A 21,265-nucleotide genomic window follows, 5' to 3' on the forward strand; every position below is an offset into this window, starting at 1 on the left:
AAAGCAGTCTCAACATTCCAGTGGGGTTTTCCAGGCCTCCTCCATTCCCACCATCCCATCAGACACTAAGTCTTGTCATTCTCTGCTGAAGCCTCGCCCATCCATTCTTCCTCATCCTCTCACTGCTACAGCTCCTAGTTATCCTTCCCTGAACCAATTTACTCATGTTCAATCCATCCTGCATGACAGCCACCACTAATTTTCCTAAAGCAATGCTTTTACTACACCACTTTATTGATCAAAACCTTTAAAAGTCCTTAATTTTCAAAGCCCTGAGCTCTCTCTTCAAGCATTATTTGCACTACTTCTCTGCATTCCAGCTGCTTCATATGAAGTTAAAGAACATCACTGTGTGCAAAAGATTGGAAATTACAGACTAGCTATTTTCACAGTGTTCACCTAGGAGACATACAGTAGGATTTCTCCTTACACCAGACAACGGGAGGAAAGGGCAGCAACCATGCTCTGAGTGAGTAGCAGAATCTCCAGGGGAGTTCAATGTAGTCTGAATACACTGTAGCACCTGCTGTAGCTTCTGATTCTATCATCCAGTTGAAAAAAGTTAAAAATCACTGTCGTATGCAATTAATTATTAGATGCTTCTCCAAAACTAGACATAGACTTTGTTCCTAATCTTCCCTGTATCTATAGTGCTCTTCTCTTCTAATCTACTTCTGTAGATTCTAACTTGCTTTTCTCACTTCAAGCACAAAAAACTTCCTGTATGACTCAGACAAAAGTGATTTCCCTCCTCGCAGTTCATACACCACTTTCACAGTCGTATTTTTCACAAATCCCCTAGTGTTTGTGCCCCATGTATGTGTCTCTGGCCTTCTTTCATGCTGTTGCTTTAGAAAGCAGATGGTGTACCTTATTCACAGTTGCTTGGCCAGAAGGCCCAGTGTAGTGGCTTGCACATAATCTATTCTCAAAAAAACAGGAAATAGAACCAGAAGCATTGGTTACTGTTAAGATAAAAGGAAATGAGATCAAAATTCTGCTCAGGAACCCAGGTTACGTGCCAGCATATTAAGATAAGGCAACTCAAAAGGCATCTGCCACCAATTAGCCGCATGACCTCACCAATCCCAACCTCTGGATTATTTCCCCATTTGTACTAGTCAGAGGTTAGAATCAGATAGTCCTTCTGGCTCCTTCACAGATCTAAACCATTATGAAATAACTCAACTCATAAAGAAAGGATAGGACAGAAAAGAAAAAAAAAAAAAAAGGAAATCTAAAAGGAAATCCAGAGGTGTCCTGACTGGCCCCACTGACTTATCATTAAAATTCCTTATGAACATTTTTCCTCATTAATAACTGTATTTACAGAGGCCCCTATTCAATCTAAGAAAAAAAACAAAGGCAAAACCATAATCTATATCTTTGATATTGAAAAGGTAGATATGGGCCGTCAAAAGACAAATATACATCATTAATTTATAATGCTATATGCTGGTTCACGCAATTCTCATTTAAGTTTTCGGAAGCACCCCAAGAATTTACAGAAGAAAAAGTGACTTAAAGGCCAGCAAGTAACACTGTAACATACCTTGCGATGACATGCAAAAATTGTGGTGTGAGCACCGCCTGCTGAGACTTCTCAGGATACTGGTAAACTGACATTAATTCAACAGATTTGACAACCATGTAGAGATAGCCCACATGAGGTAATGAGAAAAAACAGAAGAGACTCAGTAACTCTTTTTCCTGAGACAAATTTTTTCTACCAGAAGTAAGAGAACCTGCATGAAAAAAAATGGGGGGAAAACCCATGAAACTAGTAAACAAAAGAAATTGGTATCTTAACTTTTCCAAGCAAAAAAGTCTATCAGTGGATAACCAAAGAGTTGCTTAGGAAAAGCTGCTCTTCATAGAAGAATAACAGTAAAAAATGAAAAGGGAGGGGCACCTGGGTGGCTCAGTTGGTTAACTATCTGCCTTTGGCTCAGGTCATGATTTCAGGGTCCTGGGATTGAGCCCCACATTGGGTTCCCTGCTCAGTGGGGAGCCTGCTTCTCCTTCTCCATCTGCCTCTCCCCCAGCTCTTGCTGTCTCTCTTCCTCAAATCAATAAAAATCTTAAAAAAAAATAATGAGAAGGGAGTGATACAATTAAAATATCACCATTTTGCAACCTCTAATAAATTAACAGATCTAATAATCAACAGTGCTATTAACATCACAAAAAAGCCAACCAGATACCATGTACCTTCCAAGAGATGTCAGCACTACTTGTGCTACCAAATCATCATCTTCATAAGCATCACTATCATCATCATCTAATCATAATCTAAATCTAGACCAGCATTGTAGAAATATAACATGAGCCACATATGTAATTTAAAGTTTTCTAGTAATCACATTTTTAAAAAGTAAACAGAAACAGGCAAAATTTTCAGAGTATATTGTATTAACTCAATATATTCCTATTACCATTTCAATAAGCAATGAAAAATTAATGAGATATTTTATATATATATATATGTATTTCTGTACTAATTCTTCAAGATACGGTGTGAATTTTGCACTTAACAGTGTATTTCAATTTGGATTAGTCACATTTTAAGTGCAGAAGAGCAGCAGGTGGCTAATGACTACCATACTGAATAAAAAGCTTTAGATCAAGCTATCAAATCACCGGAAAATATAGGGGATACAGGAACATGCTAAATGACACTGTGGGGAGTCAATTAGCAAAAATTCAGATTCTGGGAAATTCTATAGTGTTAGTCTAGCTTCTTGCTAAATAGACTGCAAAGAAAAGAGAGAAAAAGGGAGAAGCCATTAGATAGAAGCCCTCTAACATGGCTCTTTGTCTCCAGCGTTGTCTCATGACCCTCTGCCTTGCTCTACTGCTAGGTCTTGACTCTCTGTTCCTCAAATAGAAGATTCTTCCTCTATCACAACGCCTTTGCTGCTTCCTCTGCACCAACCGTATCTCCAAATCAGCCCTGATTCACTCTTCAGATCCTCTTTCCTGGGAAGCCTTTCCTGACCCCTAAATGAGGTTAATATATTTGTCACAGGCTCTCAAGGTAGGGTTCTTTTTCCACAGAGCACTCATTTTGTATGTAATTGCATATTCCTTGAAAATAATCGAATGTCTGCTTCCTCCCCAAGACAATAAGCTCCACGAGTGCAAGTACTTTGCCTACTTTTGCTCATTACTGGGCCCCCAGTATTCAGCACAATACCCAACATACACTGGGTGTTATACTATATGTTGGCAAATTGAACTCCAATAAAAAAAAAATTTAAAAGAAAACAATACCCAACATAGTAGGCAGTCAATAAACAAATGTTTTCTAAAAGAAAGAAAAAAGTAAAAGAAGTTTATAAACACGTTGTATCAGAATAATATTTATATTGTCCCAAGGCAACATCTAAAGATGTTAGGCAGGCCAGGACTAAGTATAAAACCCAATGGTGATTCTCAATCTTGGTTGTCCATTAGGTTCCAGAGGAGCTTTTAAAAAACTATTGGTGCCCAGGCACCAGAGTTGACTAATCAAGTCAGATTCTCCAGTATGTAGAGCCTGGGCATCAGTATTCTTTAAAGCATCCAAGTAAGTCCAATATGCAACAAGGTTGAAAACTACTGCTCTGAATGAATTTCCCATTCAGTCAAGATTTGCCCACCTTGCTCATAAGGCCATCAGAAAAAGCTTTGCCAAATAGCCAGCTAAAAAACCCCAGTTGTAACAAGGTTCAATTTCCCTTTTTGAGCCAAGTAACCATTTCAAAAAGGGAAATGCATTTCTTCTGTCGTGTCCCCTTCATGGCTTCTTCTAGCAGAAACAACTTCCCTTTCTATGCTCACAGGAGCACTATTTAGCATTATTTGCTAAGGAACCTGTTCAAGGCCACAGGAGACTCAGTAGAGGAACCTAACATATTACCACATCAGACTCCCCTCCAGCCCAGGCCTTTTCACCTCACTGCACTGTAGCACTGCCATACTTACCTGTTTGGTAAATGGGTAGCAGCTGAAGTGAATGTAACTTGATGTCATCAGCTAAGACATATGATGAAATATCAGGAGCAAAACGTCTGTGAGTTTACAAAAAGAAAAAAAAGAAGAGATCTAACTTCTATGTACTTCTAAGCCGGCAAATATATATTAAATGCTGGTGAATGGAAAGCTTTGTAATACTTATAGAGCAGGTGCTGAACGTGGTAATATTTTATTTTTTCGTCAGCTAATCCAGTTGACTCCAGTGTAACAGATATCCCAGACTGGCTACTTTTTTCACCAAGAAGTTCCATGGGCTTTTGACAGATAACAAAATCATCTGACTCAAGCTGCAAAGTTTCATTACTGGCACCTTAAGAAATAAATTTTGAGAAAAGAGTTTAATACCTCCAAGTACTACTTGAATGAAAATTAAGTTTCACAACACCCCCATACGAATTAAATATATAGAAATTTTATTTATTTACACACACAGACATCTCATATATTTGCAAGCCATTATGGTTTTGAAAAGCCTTAGCACTTCCTCATTTATTCCTCACAACCGGTAAAGTACAACAGGATATGATCAACCTAATTTTACACATGAGGAAACTGAAACTCAGAGATGGTATTCCTAACCCAAGTCCATCCAACTTATGAGAACTGGGGCTAGAAACTCCTCTGAGCTCTTCCATTATTTCTATTGACAAGTATATGCTGAAACATGTTGACATGTTACAAACTAAGATAGGGGCAGCCAGATCGTAAACCCAAATCCCATGTATCAGGAATAACTGGATCTATAAATACACACACACACAGACACACACACACACACACACACACACACACATCCTTCAGAGATCACCAGAAGTAAGAGTTTTCTCTACACCTAAGAAATTAAGTTAAATTTATCATTTACCTTCTGTCTGTTTCATTGGATTGTTGGTCTTATGTGGCTGGTGATTAACATTCTTCCCATTTTTAGGGTCTGACTTCAGTTTTAGGATTAAGACTTCTAAGTCTGACATGAGAGCAATATAACCAACACAAAAAGAAATTTCAACAGGAATGATATTATTTATGTGTATAATTAAAGAACGTTCAAAGTCCAGTATTGAGAATTCTTCATTAATGATCTGACACTTCAAACTAAATAAGACTAACTTATTGGTACAACCAACAAGAAGGTCTCCTTTCGCTGGGCAACAGGAGATGCACAATGGGGCCTCAGTAAGCGGCATTTCAATAATCGACATCTGGTCCTTGTAGGTGTCATTGAAGGGCGCCTCCACATTATGTCCCACCATCCGGATACACACGCGACAGTTTTCAGTCCTTTTACTTCTCCAGTTCACATATGCACGTAGAAATGTTGCTTTGTTTTTCTCTTCAATTGCTGCCAAATAGTCTCCTGAGGAGGAAATAAGATTATACTCAGAATTTGTAATTAGAAACAACCACTTTCTTTGTGCCATAAAAAGGAACTATTAGTGAATCCTCCTGTAAATGGTTAAAGATTGATGAGAACAAAACCCTAATTAATAGGATCTTAGGCATATATATATTCTTCAGGATTTTATTGATTTATTTGACAGAGAGAGCAAGCACAAGCAGGGGGAAGAGCAGAGGGAAAAGCAGACTCCCTGAGGAGCAGAAAGCCCGAGCAGGACCCCCAATTCCCAGGACCCTGGGATCATGACCTGAATCAAAGGCTCAACAGACTAAGCTCCCAGACACCCCAGATCTTAGGTATATTTTTAACTGACATCAGGCATTTAGGTTTTGAAATAAATCTTTCCTCATTATGTCTTAAGGTAATCCATTAATAATTTGTGTAGCTTACATAGAAATTGTACATTTTATTCCTTATATTAGCTCTGAGTGTTTCCTGTGGCTCTCAAAGACCCTCTTCCCACAAGTCACACCTTCATGTCAACTCTGAGAAGTAGGATAAAGCTATACATATTAAATAAAACTTAAATCCAAGTTGATTTTCCCTTGCTGATTTTTTCCAATTATAATTTTATAGTTACTCTCTGTTGTGAGAAATCAAAGCAGTAATGAGATGCAAAATGAAAAGCATTACCTCTTTCCTGCAGTGCAGCCTTTGAGAAGCCAGCGTTAACGCAGAGCTCAATATGTGTCCTTATATACCTTTCTCTCATATAAACATAGATCACAGACTAGTGCTTTAATTTTTTCACCAAAATGGAATCGCATGGAATATATTTAACAATCCTCAACTTCTAAAAGTTATCAATAAATCTTACCTTCCATATCAATACATGGGTATCTAACATTGTCTTATTGAAAACTATCTGATATCCTATGTATGCATGTGCCATAATTTACTCAACAATTCCCCTATTAATATATATTCAAGTTTTTCCAGTTTTCCTGCCACCATACTTCATGCTAACTTCATAAATAGGCCTATACCTATATATTTATTTCCTAGGGGTTTGTTTCAATGGCATAGATTCCCAAAAGTGCAAATGTTGGGCTGGTGCATTTTAAATCTTGAGATATTGCCAGAGTCTATCACAATTGCATAAGATGAACTCATGTTGCCAGCAGCACTGTTTGGACATGCCCATTTCCCCATATCCTCACTGACTCAATGTGATGGGGTTATTATAATGTATATTTTCCAGACCATTTCTAAAGCTGGCCATCTTCTGTGTTTATCAGCCACATGTGATTTTTCTTCTGCAATTTATCTGCTTAATTAGGATGTTTGATTTGTTTTTCTTAATAAGAAATAGCAGCTCTCTGGGTGAAAGCGATATTAATCTTTGGTTGGTCATGAATAGAAAATTGTTTTTGTAGTCTATTCTTTAACATTTGATTTCGCTTATGGCATCTTTTGCCATAGTAAAAATAATCAGATATGTATGTAGTCGGATATATATCGTTTCCTTCTTGGCCTCTGAATTTCCTAATTTGCTTAAATAGTCTCCTATGCCCTCCAAATTACATAAATATACTCTTACGTATTCTATTTTAGTGGCTTTTTAATTTGACCTTTTAATCTTTAGAACTCTGAGAAGGTAAGTCAAGGTTTTTCCAAATGTAGAACCTACTATTTACTAACAATATTTGGTAAATAAGCCCTTTTCCAATGAACTGAAATGGAAATGCTGCTGTTAGCATAATGCTTTCCCATATACACATGCATCAAGCAAGCAGCCCCTTTCTGCAAACACTCGCTGGGCTGGCCAAGTCCTCTCCTTGTCCAAAATGAGCCAATCTTCCAGAAAGGCAAGCCTTCTCTTACTACTGGTTCCTCTGATACCACAGAAATGGAGCCTGTTCATTCCCTGGGTGTCTTGGCAGAATGCCTAACTGCACCCTGCAGGCTCCATAAATTTGCTTACTCTGTTCCGAAGAATCAGTTGGATGGAGTTGGGTCAAAAGATGTCTTATCACCTCCATCATCCTAGAATTTCCTCAGTAAATGATTTTTTTTAAAAACATTTTATTTACTCATGAGAGATACAGAGAGAGAGAGAGGCAGAGACACAGGCAGAGGGAGAAGCAGGCTCCATGCAGGGAGCCCAACGTGGGACTCGATCCTGAGACTCCAGGATCACGCCCTGGGCCGAAGGCAGGCGCTAAACCGCTGAGCCACCCAGGGATCCCCAGTAAATGATTTTTTTAAATTTTTTATTGTGGTAAAATATACATCATGCAAAATTTACCATTTTCACCATTTTTGAGTACACAATTCAATGGTATGTAGTATATTCACGTTGTTGTGCAGTCACCATCATCTCTCTCCAGAGCTTTTTTATCCTCCTCAAAATTCGGTATCCTTTAAACAGTAACTCCTCATCTCCCCCCCCACCCCTAGACTCTGGCAGTGGCCATTCTACTTTCTGTCTCTATGAATTCACCCATTCTAGATACCTCATATAAAGTGAGTCATACAGGAGCACCTAGGTAGCTCAGTCAGTTAAGCACTTGCCTTTGGCTCAGGTCATGATCCCAGGGTCCTGGAATCGAGTCCAACATTGGGGTCCCTGCTAGATGGGAGCCTGCTCCTCCCTCCTGCTTGTGCTCTTTCTCAAATAAAGAGTAAAATCTTAAAAAAAAAAATAAACTGAATCATACAATATTTGTTCTTTTGTGTCTGGCTTATTTCACTTAGCATAATGTCTTCAAGGTTCATTTGTGTTATAACATGTGTAAGGATTCCCTTTGCTTTTTAAGGTTGAATAATATTCAATTTTATGTGTATACCACATTTTATTTATTCATCTGTTTAAGGACATTGAGGTTATTTCCATGTCCTGGCTAATACAAATAATGCTGCAACAAATGTGCAGGTGCAGATATGCATATGCTACATTTTGTTTATCTTCTCTTCAGTTAGTGGACATTTGGAAGGCTCTCATTTAAAAATGCTGTGAACACTGATGTCCAAACATCTGCACAAGTCCTGGCTTTCAATTACTTTTATATACTTCCAGGAAGTGAAATTGCTGGATCATATGGGAATTAATTTTTTGAGGAGCACCACACTTTTCCACAGCAGTTCTACCATTTTACATTCCTGCAGTGCCCAGGGGTTCCAATTTCTCCACATTCTCACAAACATTGGCTGCTTTCTTTCATTTTTAAATAACAGCTATCCTAATGGGTATGAAATGGTAATTCATTATGGGTTTGATGTGCATTTCCCTGGTGACTAATAATATGAAGCATTTCTTCATGTGCTTGTTGGTCATTTGAAGAAATGCCTATTTGCCCATTTTTTAAATCCTTTTGTAAAGATTTATTTATTTATTCATGAGAGACATAGACTGAGAGAGAGGGAGAGACACAGGCAGAGGGAGAAGCAGGCTCCATGCAAGGAGCCTGACGTGGGGCTGGATCCTGAGTCTCCAGGATCACGCCCTGGGCTGAACATGGCGCTAAACCGCTGAGCCACCCGGGCTGCCCCTATTTGCCCATTTTTGAATTGGCTTTTGTTGTTGTTAAATTATAGGAGTTCTTCATATATTCTGGATGTTAATCCCTTATTGGGTATATGCCTTGCAAGTATTTTCTTCCATACTGTGGATTGCCTTTTCAATCTCTTGTTAGTGTCTTAGTGTCTTTTGCAGATGCTTGAAAGTTTTTAGCTTTGATGATACCCAATTTACTTTATTCTTTTGTTGCCTGTGCTTTGGTGTCATATTCAGATTAATAAATGAATTTTAAAACTAAGATTATTATTAATTGTTAATATTAATATATTAATTGATCTAAATAACATTGTTTTTTCATGCATTTATAAACATATACCTATTTCACTGATAAAGTCTATATATCATTTATATATAACCTGCAAACTACAGATAGTGCCCATACTGTCTTGTATGTTTTCAGATTAGTAACTTGTTTTATAAATGATGAACTAGAACTGGCTAAGTGCGATTACCTGACAAGCATTATGATCACAGATTTAGAGTTCTCTCAGTCAATCCTGACAACAAACCTTCAAGATATTATCTCATTCTCCATTTTATAGATCAGGAATCTGAGGTTTAGATAAACTACGTAACTTGCCTAAGGCAACACAGCCAACAAAAGAATAGTGCTGGGACTTAAACCTGGATCTAGTTAACTCAAAAGCCAATGCTCATTCTCCAATTATGCTATTTCTCAAAATGTTAAAAAGGAGATATAAGTCTAGAGGATTCTGTGGAGGTTAATAGCACTTTATCAAAGAAAGACACTAAACTTTTTTAAAAATTTAATTTATTTAAAGAAACAAATAACAAAAAAAATAGTTCACCTGTTTCCCCAACCCCCACTCCCCACCCCTTGCAACCACCAATTAGGTTTTTTTGTTTTTTATTTTTTAGATTTTAGATTTTACATATAAAAAATAATATCGTATTTGTCTTCCTCTGACTGACTTATAAACATTTTTTAGGCATTATGTAAAATAATGACCACATATGTGGTCAGGACTTTATTTTACTTACTTTACAACAGCTTCTGTCTTCACTAAGTAAATTAAAAAGTCATTCTTATATTTATTCTTAAGCTGAGATTATTGATTCTTTAAAATAATAAGGTTCCTTTTATATAGCAAGATCATAATCCTGGTTAATACTAATACCAGAATAAGGAAAAGGCTGCTCCTATGACAAAACTGACATCAAAAGGCAGAAATAATATATGATGCATCAAAATATGTTTTATGGCTCTAGAAAAGTTAAGAGATGGTAGGTAGTATTTAGAGGGATGCAGTAGACTCATTTAATGCACTTGTGCTAAAGAACAGGCAATGAGGGCCATGTGGTCTTGTTCTCCATGCACCACCAGCTTCAGACACCCCACAAACATACACCCTGCACCAGAGCTCCCCACACAGCACTCAACCCTGGCCACCAAGTCTTTCTCCTTTGAGAGCAATAAGCTTTCATGTGTCCTCTTCCTTACTTCACATACAAAGCCTATATTAAGTTTTCATTATCAATAACGATGTTAGGGACGCCTGTGTGGCTCAGTGGTTTAGTGTCTGCCTTTGGCTCAGGGCGTGATCCTGGGATCCAGGATTGAGTCCTGCATTGGGCTCCCTGCAGAGAGCCTGCTCCTCCCTCTGCCTATGTCTCTGCCTCTCTCTGTGTGTGTCTCTCATGAATAAATCAATAAAATCTTAAAAAAAAAAAGAAAAAAAGAGTGAAATCTTTTAAAAAATGATGTTAGGACCCTCCGTCCTTCAAAATTTCTACCTACTTTCTCCCTAACAACCCCAAATTTTATAAAACAAGAATAGTAACCTGCTAATTAGATTTTTAAAAATGAAAATATTTTCTACTTGGGTAAGACACCTGCAAAGCACTTATAATAAATTTAAGTGACTCATATAAGATTCATTCTGTTTCTCACAAAGGAGATTTGCTACAGAAAAGACACTAGGCACTTAGAACAGAAATCCTCATGTCTAAGTAACTGTAAACGGGAGGAAAGAGACCAAAAGTAAAAAGTTAAGAAGTGGAAGACAAGTTATCTGGGTATCAGAATAGCTGTGAGTCAGCTACGCGTGGATTAACAGTACCCAGGGGTTGAACCAGTCTTTAAACTGAGGACTGAGTGTTACCCTTAGCCACCTGACCCATGCTAATGACATACCACATGACTCCTGAACTTTCTTTAGGACAGCCAACTGGATTATAAAAAGTCTTTGTTTTTCAAGGCCTCATTCATAAGGTTACCAGGCTACTCACTGTCTACAGCAGCCAGTATGGCACTAGGTCAGTGGTTCTCAACCTTGCCTAATATTACACTCCCCCAGTGCTGGGGCATACCCCGGAAAACTGACAGTTTTCTCTGGTTGTGGTTCCAGGCATCAGCACATTTTCAAGCTTCCCCAGGTGATTCTGAAGCACAAGTAGTGACATTAAGGATCCCAAGAATCACCACTACTGACACAGAAGAAAACTAGAAGTTTACATAACGCCTGGCACTTCCAATTCCAGAATAAATGTCCATTTAGAAGAATGGGGCAGATCATGTAGCTATAACTGTCACTGCCTCTCTCTCTCTCTCTCTCATACACACACACACACACACACACATCACACCTTGAGATTGGTAAGTTTGCCAGTCATTAGAGCTCTTAAAGATAAGAACTTCTATCTTAAAAGGGGAGTGGGGGACGCCTGGGTGGCTCAGTGGTTGAGCATCTGCCTTGGGCTCAGGTCATGATCCCGGGGTCCTGGGATTGAGTCCTGCATTGGGCTCCTCACAGGGAGCCGGCTTCTCCCTTGGCCTATGTCTCTGCCTCTCTCTCTCTCTCTTTTTCTCATTAATAAATAAATAAAATCTTTTTAAAAAGGAGGGGGAATGGGATGGGGAAACTACTAACATTGAAAAACGATGGAGAAGCATTTTTACCAAATACCCAAATCACAATCTTTTCCTGAAAGAGAACATACAGATCTAAGGAGTGGTTTTAAACATTATCTGTGAACCAATGCGGGCTTCTGTTGATATCTTCACTAGTCAAAAAAAAAAAAAAAAAAAAAACCAGCATAGTAAGTTGTTCATAAAGCAAAGGTATCCAATACATAGGTCTAAGTGCTTTCTTCTCTGTTACAGTAAATAGTACGGCTTTCATTTTTAGAAATACTTATCTCTACTTGACAAAATGAATAGTCAGATACTAGGTATGACAGCCCCCTGGTTTCTTACAAATCCACAAAATCCCAATGTCTAAAAATAATTGATCTAGTATCTCAACTTTAAAAACAAACAAACAGGGATCCCTGGGTGGCGCAGCGGTTTGGTGCCTGCCTTTGGCCCAGGGCGCGATCCTGGAGATCCGGGATCGAATCCCACGTCGGGTTCCTGGTGCATGGAGCCTGCTTCTCCCTCTGCCTGTGTCTCTGCCTCTCTCTCTCTCTCTCTCTCTGTGTGTGACTATCATAAATAAATAAAAATTTAAAAAAAATTTAAAAACAAACAAAGAGATCCAAAAGTTTCTATTAACTCTCACCCAATCAGTAGCAGACAGAGTAGGAATGAGAAAGAGATCTCCAATCCTCCAAGTTAATGCTCTCCGCCTCATTAGCAAGCTCCTGAGTCATGGGCTTTTCTCTACCATTAATACTGCAGTTTATACCTTCACACTCCTCCTGAGAAGCAGGAATCAAACTTTAAGTGCATGATTAGGCAGTTCAAAGAAGCCTGCGGTAAATCCCCTTTTAATCCTAAGTACCATATATTTTTAAATGTTGGGATTTTTATAAAACAGAGATATAGTGGGGGATGCCTGGGTGGCTCAGCAGTTGAGCATCTGCCTTCAACTCAGGTTATGACCTTGGGGTCCTAGGATCGAGTCCTGCATCGGGCTCCCTGCGAGGAGCCTGCTTCTCCCTCTGCCTGTGTCTCTCTGCCTCTTTCTCTGTTTCTCATGAATAAGCAAATAAAATCTTTTTAAAAAGGAGGGGGAATGGGATGGGGAAAATACCAACATTGAAAAATGATGGAGAAGCATTTTTACCAAATACCCAAATCACAATCTTCTGCTGAAAGAGAACACACAGTCCTCTGTACTGTACCTCTCTCCTAAGTACCTCCTAGGCGCTGCTTCACATTTCGGTGGAAAAAGGGTAGTGGGGCAGCCCCGGTGGCTCAGCGGTTGACCACCTGCCTGCAGCAGCCCAGGGTGTGTGTGACCCTGGAGTCCTAGGATCGAGTCCCACGTCGGGCTCCCTGCATGGAGCCTGCTTCTCCCTCTGCCTGTGTCCCTGCCTCTCTCTCTCATGAATAAATAAAATCTTTAAAAAAATAAAAATAAAGAAAAAAGGGTAGTGGACGCCGCTAGCGGGGGAGGGTGGTGGTTACGACTCGAGCTCCGCTTGCATAGATTTAAACACCAGCATGTAACCTGAACTTGCAAAAACCCACAAGAAGCGGGTAAAAGGTATAGACGGAAAAGGACCGGCTACGAGTCCGCGTCACTGTTGACGCCGCGAGCATCTGGGGTTTCGGATACTCTTCGCCCTTCCTTTGTACATGTTTGAGGTTTTTCTTTTTTTTTTTTTTAAATCCTTTTGAGTTGGGTGTTTGGGGTATCGCTCGTTCAACCACAGGCCTTTCCGGCGAGCGAGCGAGGTAGAGAGAGCGGGCCGGCGCGCACCTGCGGTTGCCACGGCAACGACACGGCGCCGCGCTCCCCGGGCCTCCCGGGCCAGGCCCCGCGGGACCGGCCGGCGGGCTCCGGGAAGCCTCTTCCCCCGCACCCGGGGGGCCGCCGGCGACGCTCCGTGCTCGGGGACGGCGGCCCAGGCCCCGGCGGCCCTGCTGCTACTCACCGGCCTCGCTGTAGGCCAGGCACAGCACCCTGCCCAGCGTGGAGAAGGCGCACCTCGGCTGGCACAGCTCCTGCCCGGCCACGGCGAACGCCTCCACCTTGCAGCCCGCCGCCACGAACAGCGCGTCGCGCCCTCCGCCGCAGAAGCGCTCGGGCTCCAGCTTGCAGGGCACCACCTGCTGAGACCCGAACGGGTGCAGGTTGTACAGCTGCACCATCCCGGCCGCCGGCGGGCCCGCTCCGGCCCGGAGACCCCGCGCCCCCGCGCCCCCGCGCCCCCGCGCCGGCGGCGGAGGCTGGACCACTTCCGCCCGCAGCGGCACGGGGCCGGGTCACGTGAGCGCCGCTCGGGCCGCCTGCGGCTCCCCTTCTTAAAGGGGCTGCTACGAGGCGGGGCGGGGGTCGGTGCGCCTGCGCGGCGCGGGCTGCCAGGCCGTCGGGGGAGGCCCCGCCCCGCGGTCGCCGTGCGCACCTGCCCCCCTTCGCGTTACCGCTTTGGGCTAGACGAGATGGTTTTTGTTTTGTTTTTTTAGGATTTTTATTTATTCATTCATGAGAAACAGAGAGAGAGAGAGAGAGGCAGAGGCACACGCAGAGGGAGAAGCAGGCTCCACGCAGGGAGCCCGATGCGGGACTCGATCCTGCGACCCCGGGGTCACGCCCTGGGCTTAAGGCGGCGCTAAACCGCTGCCTCCCCGCCAGGGCTGCCCTAGATGAGATGTTTTAGGGCCTCGGATACGTTTCAACATTTGATTATCTACTATCTTGTGCCATTGTGTACTTGCTTCAGGGGCATCACTTCTGTCTCCCCGATGGCCCGTGAGCTCCTGGAGCATAGGGCTGTGAGCCCTGCAGTGCAGTGCACAGGGCCCGACTGCGCCCTAACACTGAGGAGTTGTTCCAAAATATCGGAAATTCTAGAATGCTTTCATTGGAAAGAACACACCTGGATTGTGCTTAGCAAAATAATAATAAATAAAATAAAATAAAATAAAATAAAATAAAATAAAATAATAAATAAAATAAAATATAAAATAAAATAAAATAACATAAAATAAATAAAAAAAATAAAAAAATAAAATAAAATATAAAATAAAATATAAAATAAAATATAAAATAAAAAATAAAATAAAATAAAAAATAAAATAAAATAAAAAATAAAATAAAATAAAAAATAAAATAAAATAAAATAAAATAATAAAATAAATTTTTTAAAAAATTACGTGTGTGTGTGTTTGCTGAAGAACCGTGGACATCGCCTGGTGAACTCCACCAGTATTTGACCAAAGATTTGTTTTGAGCCCCCAGAGGATGGAATGACTAGGGGTGAAATCCACTAGCTCTCAGTCCAGTGCTCCTAAGACTACTCTTAACCTGTATCCTGTACCTATTCCTGATATCTCAATGCTGGAGCTCATGGTTGCAATCCCAATTAAAACAAAAACAGAACACCCCTCTAGATGAAGTGAGCATTAGAGCTACTCTTTACAGTTTATCCTGAAAATAATATATGTAAGTATGGGATTGAGAAATGCTCTTACTTTTGGTGTCCCTTTGTGATGTAGGGACAAAACTAAAAAAGCAAATTTTCCTTTGGTCCGTTTCCAGTTGTCAGTCTCATGAATCCTTTCTTCCAAGAATTTACAAATTAGGTGCAGTGGGATTGAGGTTAAACCTACCTCCATTTCCTGTGCCATCTAGATGAATAAAGTACTCCCCTTAGTAGTATCTTACTGTCCTTCATCTAACCCAACCAATAGGGACTTGTGGGAAAACAACCAGGTACCAAACTAAGTGAGGCCAACAACTGGACAAGGAAGTTGCTCTGGTCAGCTGAAAACTCATAGAAAGCTCTTAAAGAAAACAGCCTAGGGATCCCTGGGTGGTGCAGCGGTTTAGCGCCTGCCTTTGGCCCAGGGCGTGATCCTGGAGACCCGGGATCAAATCCCACGTTGGGCTCCCGGTGCATGGAGCCTGCTTCTCCCTCTGCCTGTGTCTCTGCCTCTCTCTCTCTCTGTGACTATTGTTAATAAATAAAAATTAAAAAAAAAAAAGCCTAACAACTGCATACAAATAGCTCATTCCGATACAACACTCACAAACACCCCTTTCTCCACAAATATATGCCATATTGTCCTTTTGTTATTTCCTCCTTAAAGACTGAAAATTACAATTTCAGTACTAAGTTAAAATTTCAAGACTAAAATAACAATTTAATTGTTTAATTTTTTTAATTTTAATTTTAATGTAATTTCACCTACATTTAAAATGTCTATTTTGGAGAAAGAAGTGATGTTTGCTCAGAGCCCGGAATTCTAATCCCTTCTAGACGTAGCCACTTCTCCCTAAAATAAGCACCTGGTTTGTTTAAGATTCTTAGGGAATAGACATGCTAACCAAGGGAAGGTGGGGGATGCGCCTGGTTTCCATGGATGTCAGTAGCTATAAAGGGGTGCTGTCTGCTTATATTCCTGTTACAAATGCAGGGGCAGCAGTAGGCACACCATAATTTCCTTATAAGAGGCTGTGTTAGTCTGCTAGGGTAGCCATAATAAAATAGCAGAGACTGGATAACTTAAACAGAGGATTTTTTTTTTATTTTTATTTTTTTACAGTTCCGGAGGTCAGAAATGCAAGATCAGGGTGTCTACAGTTCTAGTTTTCCCTAAGGCCTCTTTCCTTGGCTTGTGGATAGCCACTGTCATACTCCATTTGAGCTATTATAACAAAATATCACAGACTAGGTAGCTATAAGACATTGGGAATGCTAAAATCAAGGTACCAGCATATAGTAGCTAAGAGTCCTCTTTGAGGATGTAGACTGCTGACTTCCTGCTGTGTTTGCACTTGCTAGAAAGGGCTAGGGAGCTCTGTGAGATCTCTTATATAAGAGCGCTAATCCCATGCGTGAGGGCTTACCCTCATGACTTAATCACTTCCCAAAGGCCTTAAGTTTTAACACCATTACATTGGGCATTAAGATTCTAATATGTGCTCAGCGGCATTAGTCGTTAGGGAAATGCAAGTCAAAACTACCATTAGAGATCACTATACATTTATTGTGATAAAGAAACTTTAAAACACTGATCATAACAAGTGTTGATGGGGGTCTGGAGCAATCAATGTGGGTGTCGAATGGTATAACAACTTTTGAAACAGTTTGGCAGTCTCTCAGAAAAGTTAAACATACACCGACTGTATGGTCCAAACATTCTGCACCTAGGAATCTACCCAAGAGAACTGAGGCATATATCCTTAAAAGGACTTGTATGCACATTCTCATTGTCATGAGAATAACATATACTATATGTGAACTAATTGAATTTTAAAAAGTTAATAAAATATATATATAAGCCAAAAAAACTTTAAAATATGATGTGGACGGCAGCCTGGGTGGCTCAGCGGTTTAGCACTGCCTTCAGCCCAGGGTCTGATCCTGGAGACCCGGGATCAAGTCCCATGTCAGGCTCCCTGCATGGAACCTGCTTCTCCCTCTGCCTGTGTCTCTGCCTATCTCTCTCTCTCTCTCTCTCATAAATAAATAAATAAATAATCTTTAACAAATATGATGTGGATTGGAGTTCAATGGTAAATAATGTCCAAGATATTTGCTATGTTCAGGAAAATATTTTAAAATTCTAAATGCTTTTTACTTTTTTTCTTAATAAGGGAAAGAGAAACAGTGTCACGTTCATACTCAAAACATTCCAGTGGCTTTCCATCATCTTCAGATCAAAACTAAAATTTCTTGGCTTGGCCTGCAAGACCGTATATTATCTGGTCAACCTCATTATCTCTCTCCAATCTCCTTTCCTTCCAGTCCCTTTCATTGTGCCACAGACAGAGAAGCCCTCTCTATGTTCTCTAAACATCCCCTGCTCATTCTCTTAGGATTTTAGCACTTGCTGTTTCCTGTGGCTAGAATTTATTCCCCCATCTTCCCATGACTATCTTATTTCTTTTTTAGGTCCTCTCTAATATTACTTCCTGACATTATGTGTACATTCCAGACCATGTAGACTCACTTTTCTTCTTTATGGGTTTGCTGAAAGCAAGAGTAATAATCACAAATGTAACTCTAGAAAACATATTATGTTTTTCAATTTATTTTGTTTTAGAGGGGGAGAGAGCAAGCAAGCACATGCCAGAGAGGATAGAGGGAGGGACAGAGGGAAAGAGAGAATCTTCTGACTCAGGTCTAGATCTCATGACTCTGAGATCATGACCTGAGCCAAAATAAAGAATTGGACGCTTAGCTGACTGAACCACTCAGGCACCGCTAGAAGATACGTTATTTTCATAGAACCATTGTTATTAATAGGAATTTTAGATGCCTCAAGCAAAAATGGGTTCCAGCTGCAGAGCTCTCTTGGAAGACTGCCAGGACCTTGCTGGGAATCCCTCATTGTGATATGCAAAGCTACAGTATTCAGAGACTGTTACTCAGACAATAAAGTGACACAAAGATCATAATTGCTTACTCAAGTGAGTCCTACTACTTTTAGTGTTTAGATCAGTTTCCTGGCTTCTATAGAAATGTAGAGTTGCTCTCAAAATCACTCCATGAACTTCATTTATTGATCAACCCTTACTTGTGCTATGTGTGCCCCTTCCATTTGGTAGTATCCCATCATTTGTTAATAGACTGGGAAGGGAGAGTGAAATTGGATTGGCTGTCCTTCAGCCTGCAGAGAAGTTTGGGATCGGTTTCTACATTTGCAGGACTGGTGAATATAACAGCTAGAGACAAACATCAAGGCATCACACAGACCAGTAGGAATACAAAGCAGTACCTCCTTGTACTATTTTCACTTTTGCGCCCTTTCCACATAATATAAAATCTTTTTAATTCTCTGCTGTAGCAGAGAGTTGGTCTCCCTCTTTGACCTCCATGACTTTTCTCCTTTTTCTGGTGACACTTTTAGGCTCAGCACAGTGTAGAGTGTGCAACTTAGATGGGAATAACCACAACAGGTTCTCATCTGATTTCTTCTAAGTCCCAATTCCGAACTGAAAAAACAGGGTCTTTCACGTTGTTTTGCTTAAACGAGACATTTCTTTCTTTTTTAAAAAAGATTTTATTTATTTATTCATGAGAGACACACAGAGAGGCAGAAGGAGGCCCCATGCAGGAAGCCTGATGTGGGGACTCGGTCTCAGGACTCTAGGATCATGCCCTGAGCCAAAGGCAGATGCTCAACCACTGAACCACCCAGGCGTTCCTAAACGGGATAATTCCAAGAGTTATTTTATTCATTCAATCAAAAAATATAGAAGTCAAAACCTACTGGTCGTGTTTTTAAAACCTGAAAAGTCCAGAACAGCTTAGAGAATCTTCAATCAGGAAACACTTATCTAAAGGAACAAAATATCCCAGCTCAGAATTTCTTACTGATATATCACCTCATGTCTTTTTTGCAGTTTTTTTACTTAAAGAGACCAACTTATTAGGGCAAGGGCAGGGTGGGCAAGTCATTCTAGAAGTTTAAAATACTAGATGTTATTAAAGCAGAATTTATGGATTTCTATAGCAACCCAAAATATATTGATATCCAGAGCTTGTCATGGGCTTTAAAGAAAGAGTGAATGATACTTCATTTAAAATGTCAGGTAGCAACTGCATGTATGTCCAAGTTGCCACCAAAACCAACATTTACTTCCATTTTCCTAACATCATGTATGGCCACAAGAGGACATTCACATGGGCCTTTTGATTTATTTACCCCAATGCCTTCACTGAAGCCCAGCCAGGCCAGTGTTATCCTATCCTTCCCTTTGGCAGCTCCCATCCCTGCCCACTCTTGGCCTTGGGATTCCTTCTCCCACAGGGCTACTCCTAAAATCGATCTGCAGGTACTCTGAATTTTGAATAATTTTGCTCCTAACTAAAGTTAGGAAAACGAGACAAACAGGTAGTAACCATAAATAACAAAATGTGTAAATTTGAAAGGTTATAGATTCTCACAAAGTTCTCAGAATAGTCCTGTGGGCTAGAGGTCCCAATTTCTTTAAAGAAAGTACATTTCTCCTTATACCCAACTCACACACAAACACACATTTCCAACCCTACCTTTTCACCCAATAAAGCAGAGCTCCTGGAATAAATGCCTCCTTTGTTCAAAGGGACAATTTACATTTCTGGTGACTCCCAGACTGGATTTTGCCTGGCTTACTCAGTTTCTCTCTTATTCAAGACTGGCCCTTTCTGGAATTTCCTTATATGGAATGACTCCTAGCTTGAAAGAATTGGTAGAAAAACAAATAAATAAAGAAAAAAGAAAAAAAAAAAGAAAGAATTGGTAGCATCCTCTACTGAGCTAGGTTAACTGAAATTGTATGAAAACTGTTTCCTAAATAATCACAGAGCTCTCAGATTCAAACATGGTAAGTACATATTCCCTTTTTCCCACACTGGCAGACATATATAAATGTGTTATACCTAGTATAAATATATCTATTTCATGAGTTAACATTATTTTTCTATGAACTATGAATTAACAGAATTTTCTATGAACTATTTGTATTAGTTTTTCAGGAAGATATACCTGTTAAACACATAAACTTACAATTACTGGCTTTCTACTGCTTTTGTCACAAGAGTCTAATTCTATACCTTTTCAGAAAGAGTTATGCTAGGCAATAATTTTATGGTAAAAACTAGGTTGTTGACAAAATATTTTAAGTGACCATTTTCTTATTTCTGGGCCAGACAAGTCCTAGTCAAGGTAAAATATAAACAGGATAAATGATTTTTTTAAATCCCATTATACAAAATCATTAGAGACTTTCCATTTGTTACATATTTCTTAACCCAAACAGACACTTCACACTAAAACAGTGGCTCACAAAGGTGACCACACATCAGATATGCCTAGGGGGCTTGTTAAGACACTTTGCTGTGCCTCCACTTTCCAATTTAGGAAGTCTACAGTAGAATCAAAGAAACTGCATTTCCAACAAATGCCTAGGCAATTTTAATGCTACTGATCTCCAGACCAAACTTTGAGAACCATTCAGTAAACTATTTGGCTTCATGAATCTGAATCTTATTACAACCAAAAATTATTTACAGTGGTTCTAAGTTTCCATATGTATAATGTATTGCCAATCACAATACCGATCATTTTGACATTAAAATAAATCAATCCAGGCACCTGGGTGGCTTAGTGATTGAGCATCTGCCTTCAGCTCAGGTCGTGATCCCCCGGGTTCTGGGATCAAGTCCCACATCAGGCTACCCACAGGGAGCCTGCTTCTCCCTCTGCCTGTGTTTCTGCCTCTCTGTGTCTCTCATGAATAAATAAATAAAATCTTTAAAAAAATAAGAGCACCCGATAATTCTTTGCTACTACTACATACAAGCCAAGGTGCTGAGTGAAGTGAGTAAGTGTGAAACACAGCTTTCTCCTTAGCTGGGACATAAGGTACATACTCAGCTGAAGCCAAAGGGAAATCCCATATAATGGCGCTTCAGAATTCCTTCCTGGTGGA

General features: G+C 40.2%; 1 protein-coding gene across 12 annotated transcripts in view; it reads right to left on the bottom strand.

Annotated features, from left to right (window-relative positions):
- The window catches only part of HPS3 (HPS3 biogenesis of lysosomal organelles complex 2 subunit 1), a 39,872-nt gene extending 25,814 nt beyond the window's left edge, over positions 1 to 14,058 (bottom strand). For 4 of the 12 annotated variants that reach the window (XR_012014753.1, XR_012014752.1, XR_012014751.1 and 1 more), the window contains exons 1-5: positions 13,776 to 14,058; positions 4,880 to 5,371; positions 4,156 to 4,327; positions 3,967 to 4,052; positions 1,553 to 1,745 (exon numbers count right to left, since the gene is read on the bottom strand). Coding sequence is in view for 5 of the 12 variants with exons in the window: in XM_072792330.1 (XP_072648431.1) it covers positions 1,553 to 1,745; positions 3,967 to 4,052; positions 4,156 to 4,327; positions 4,880 to 5,371; positions 13,776 to 13,992 (1,160 nt within the window). In the remaining 7 variants the exon portion in view is untranslated. The remainder of the gene's footprint in view (positions 1 to 1,552; positions 1,746 to 3,966; positions 4,053 to 4,155; positions 4,328 to 4,879; positions 5,372 to 13,775) is intronic. The other 8 variants (XR_012014750.1, XR_012014748.1, XR_012014749.1 and 5 more) reach the window with 3 other exon arrangements.
- Positions 14,059 to 21,265: the final 7,207 nt, after the last annotated feature.

Source organism: Canis lupus, chromosome 22 (assembly GCF_048164855.1).
Source record: "Canis lupus baileyi chromosome 22, mCanLup2.hap1, whole genome shotgun sequence".
Lineage (NCBI taxonomy): Eukaryota > Metazoa > Chordata > Mammalia > Carnivora > Canidae > Canis > Canis lupus.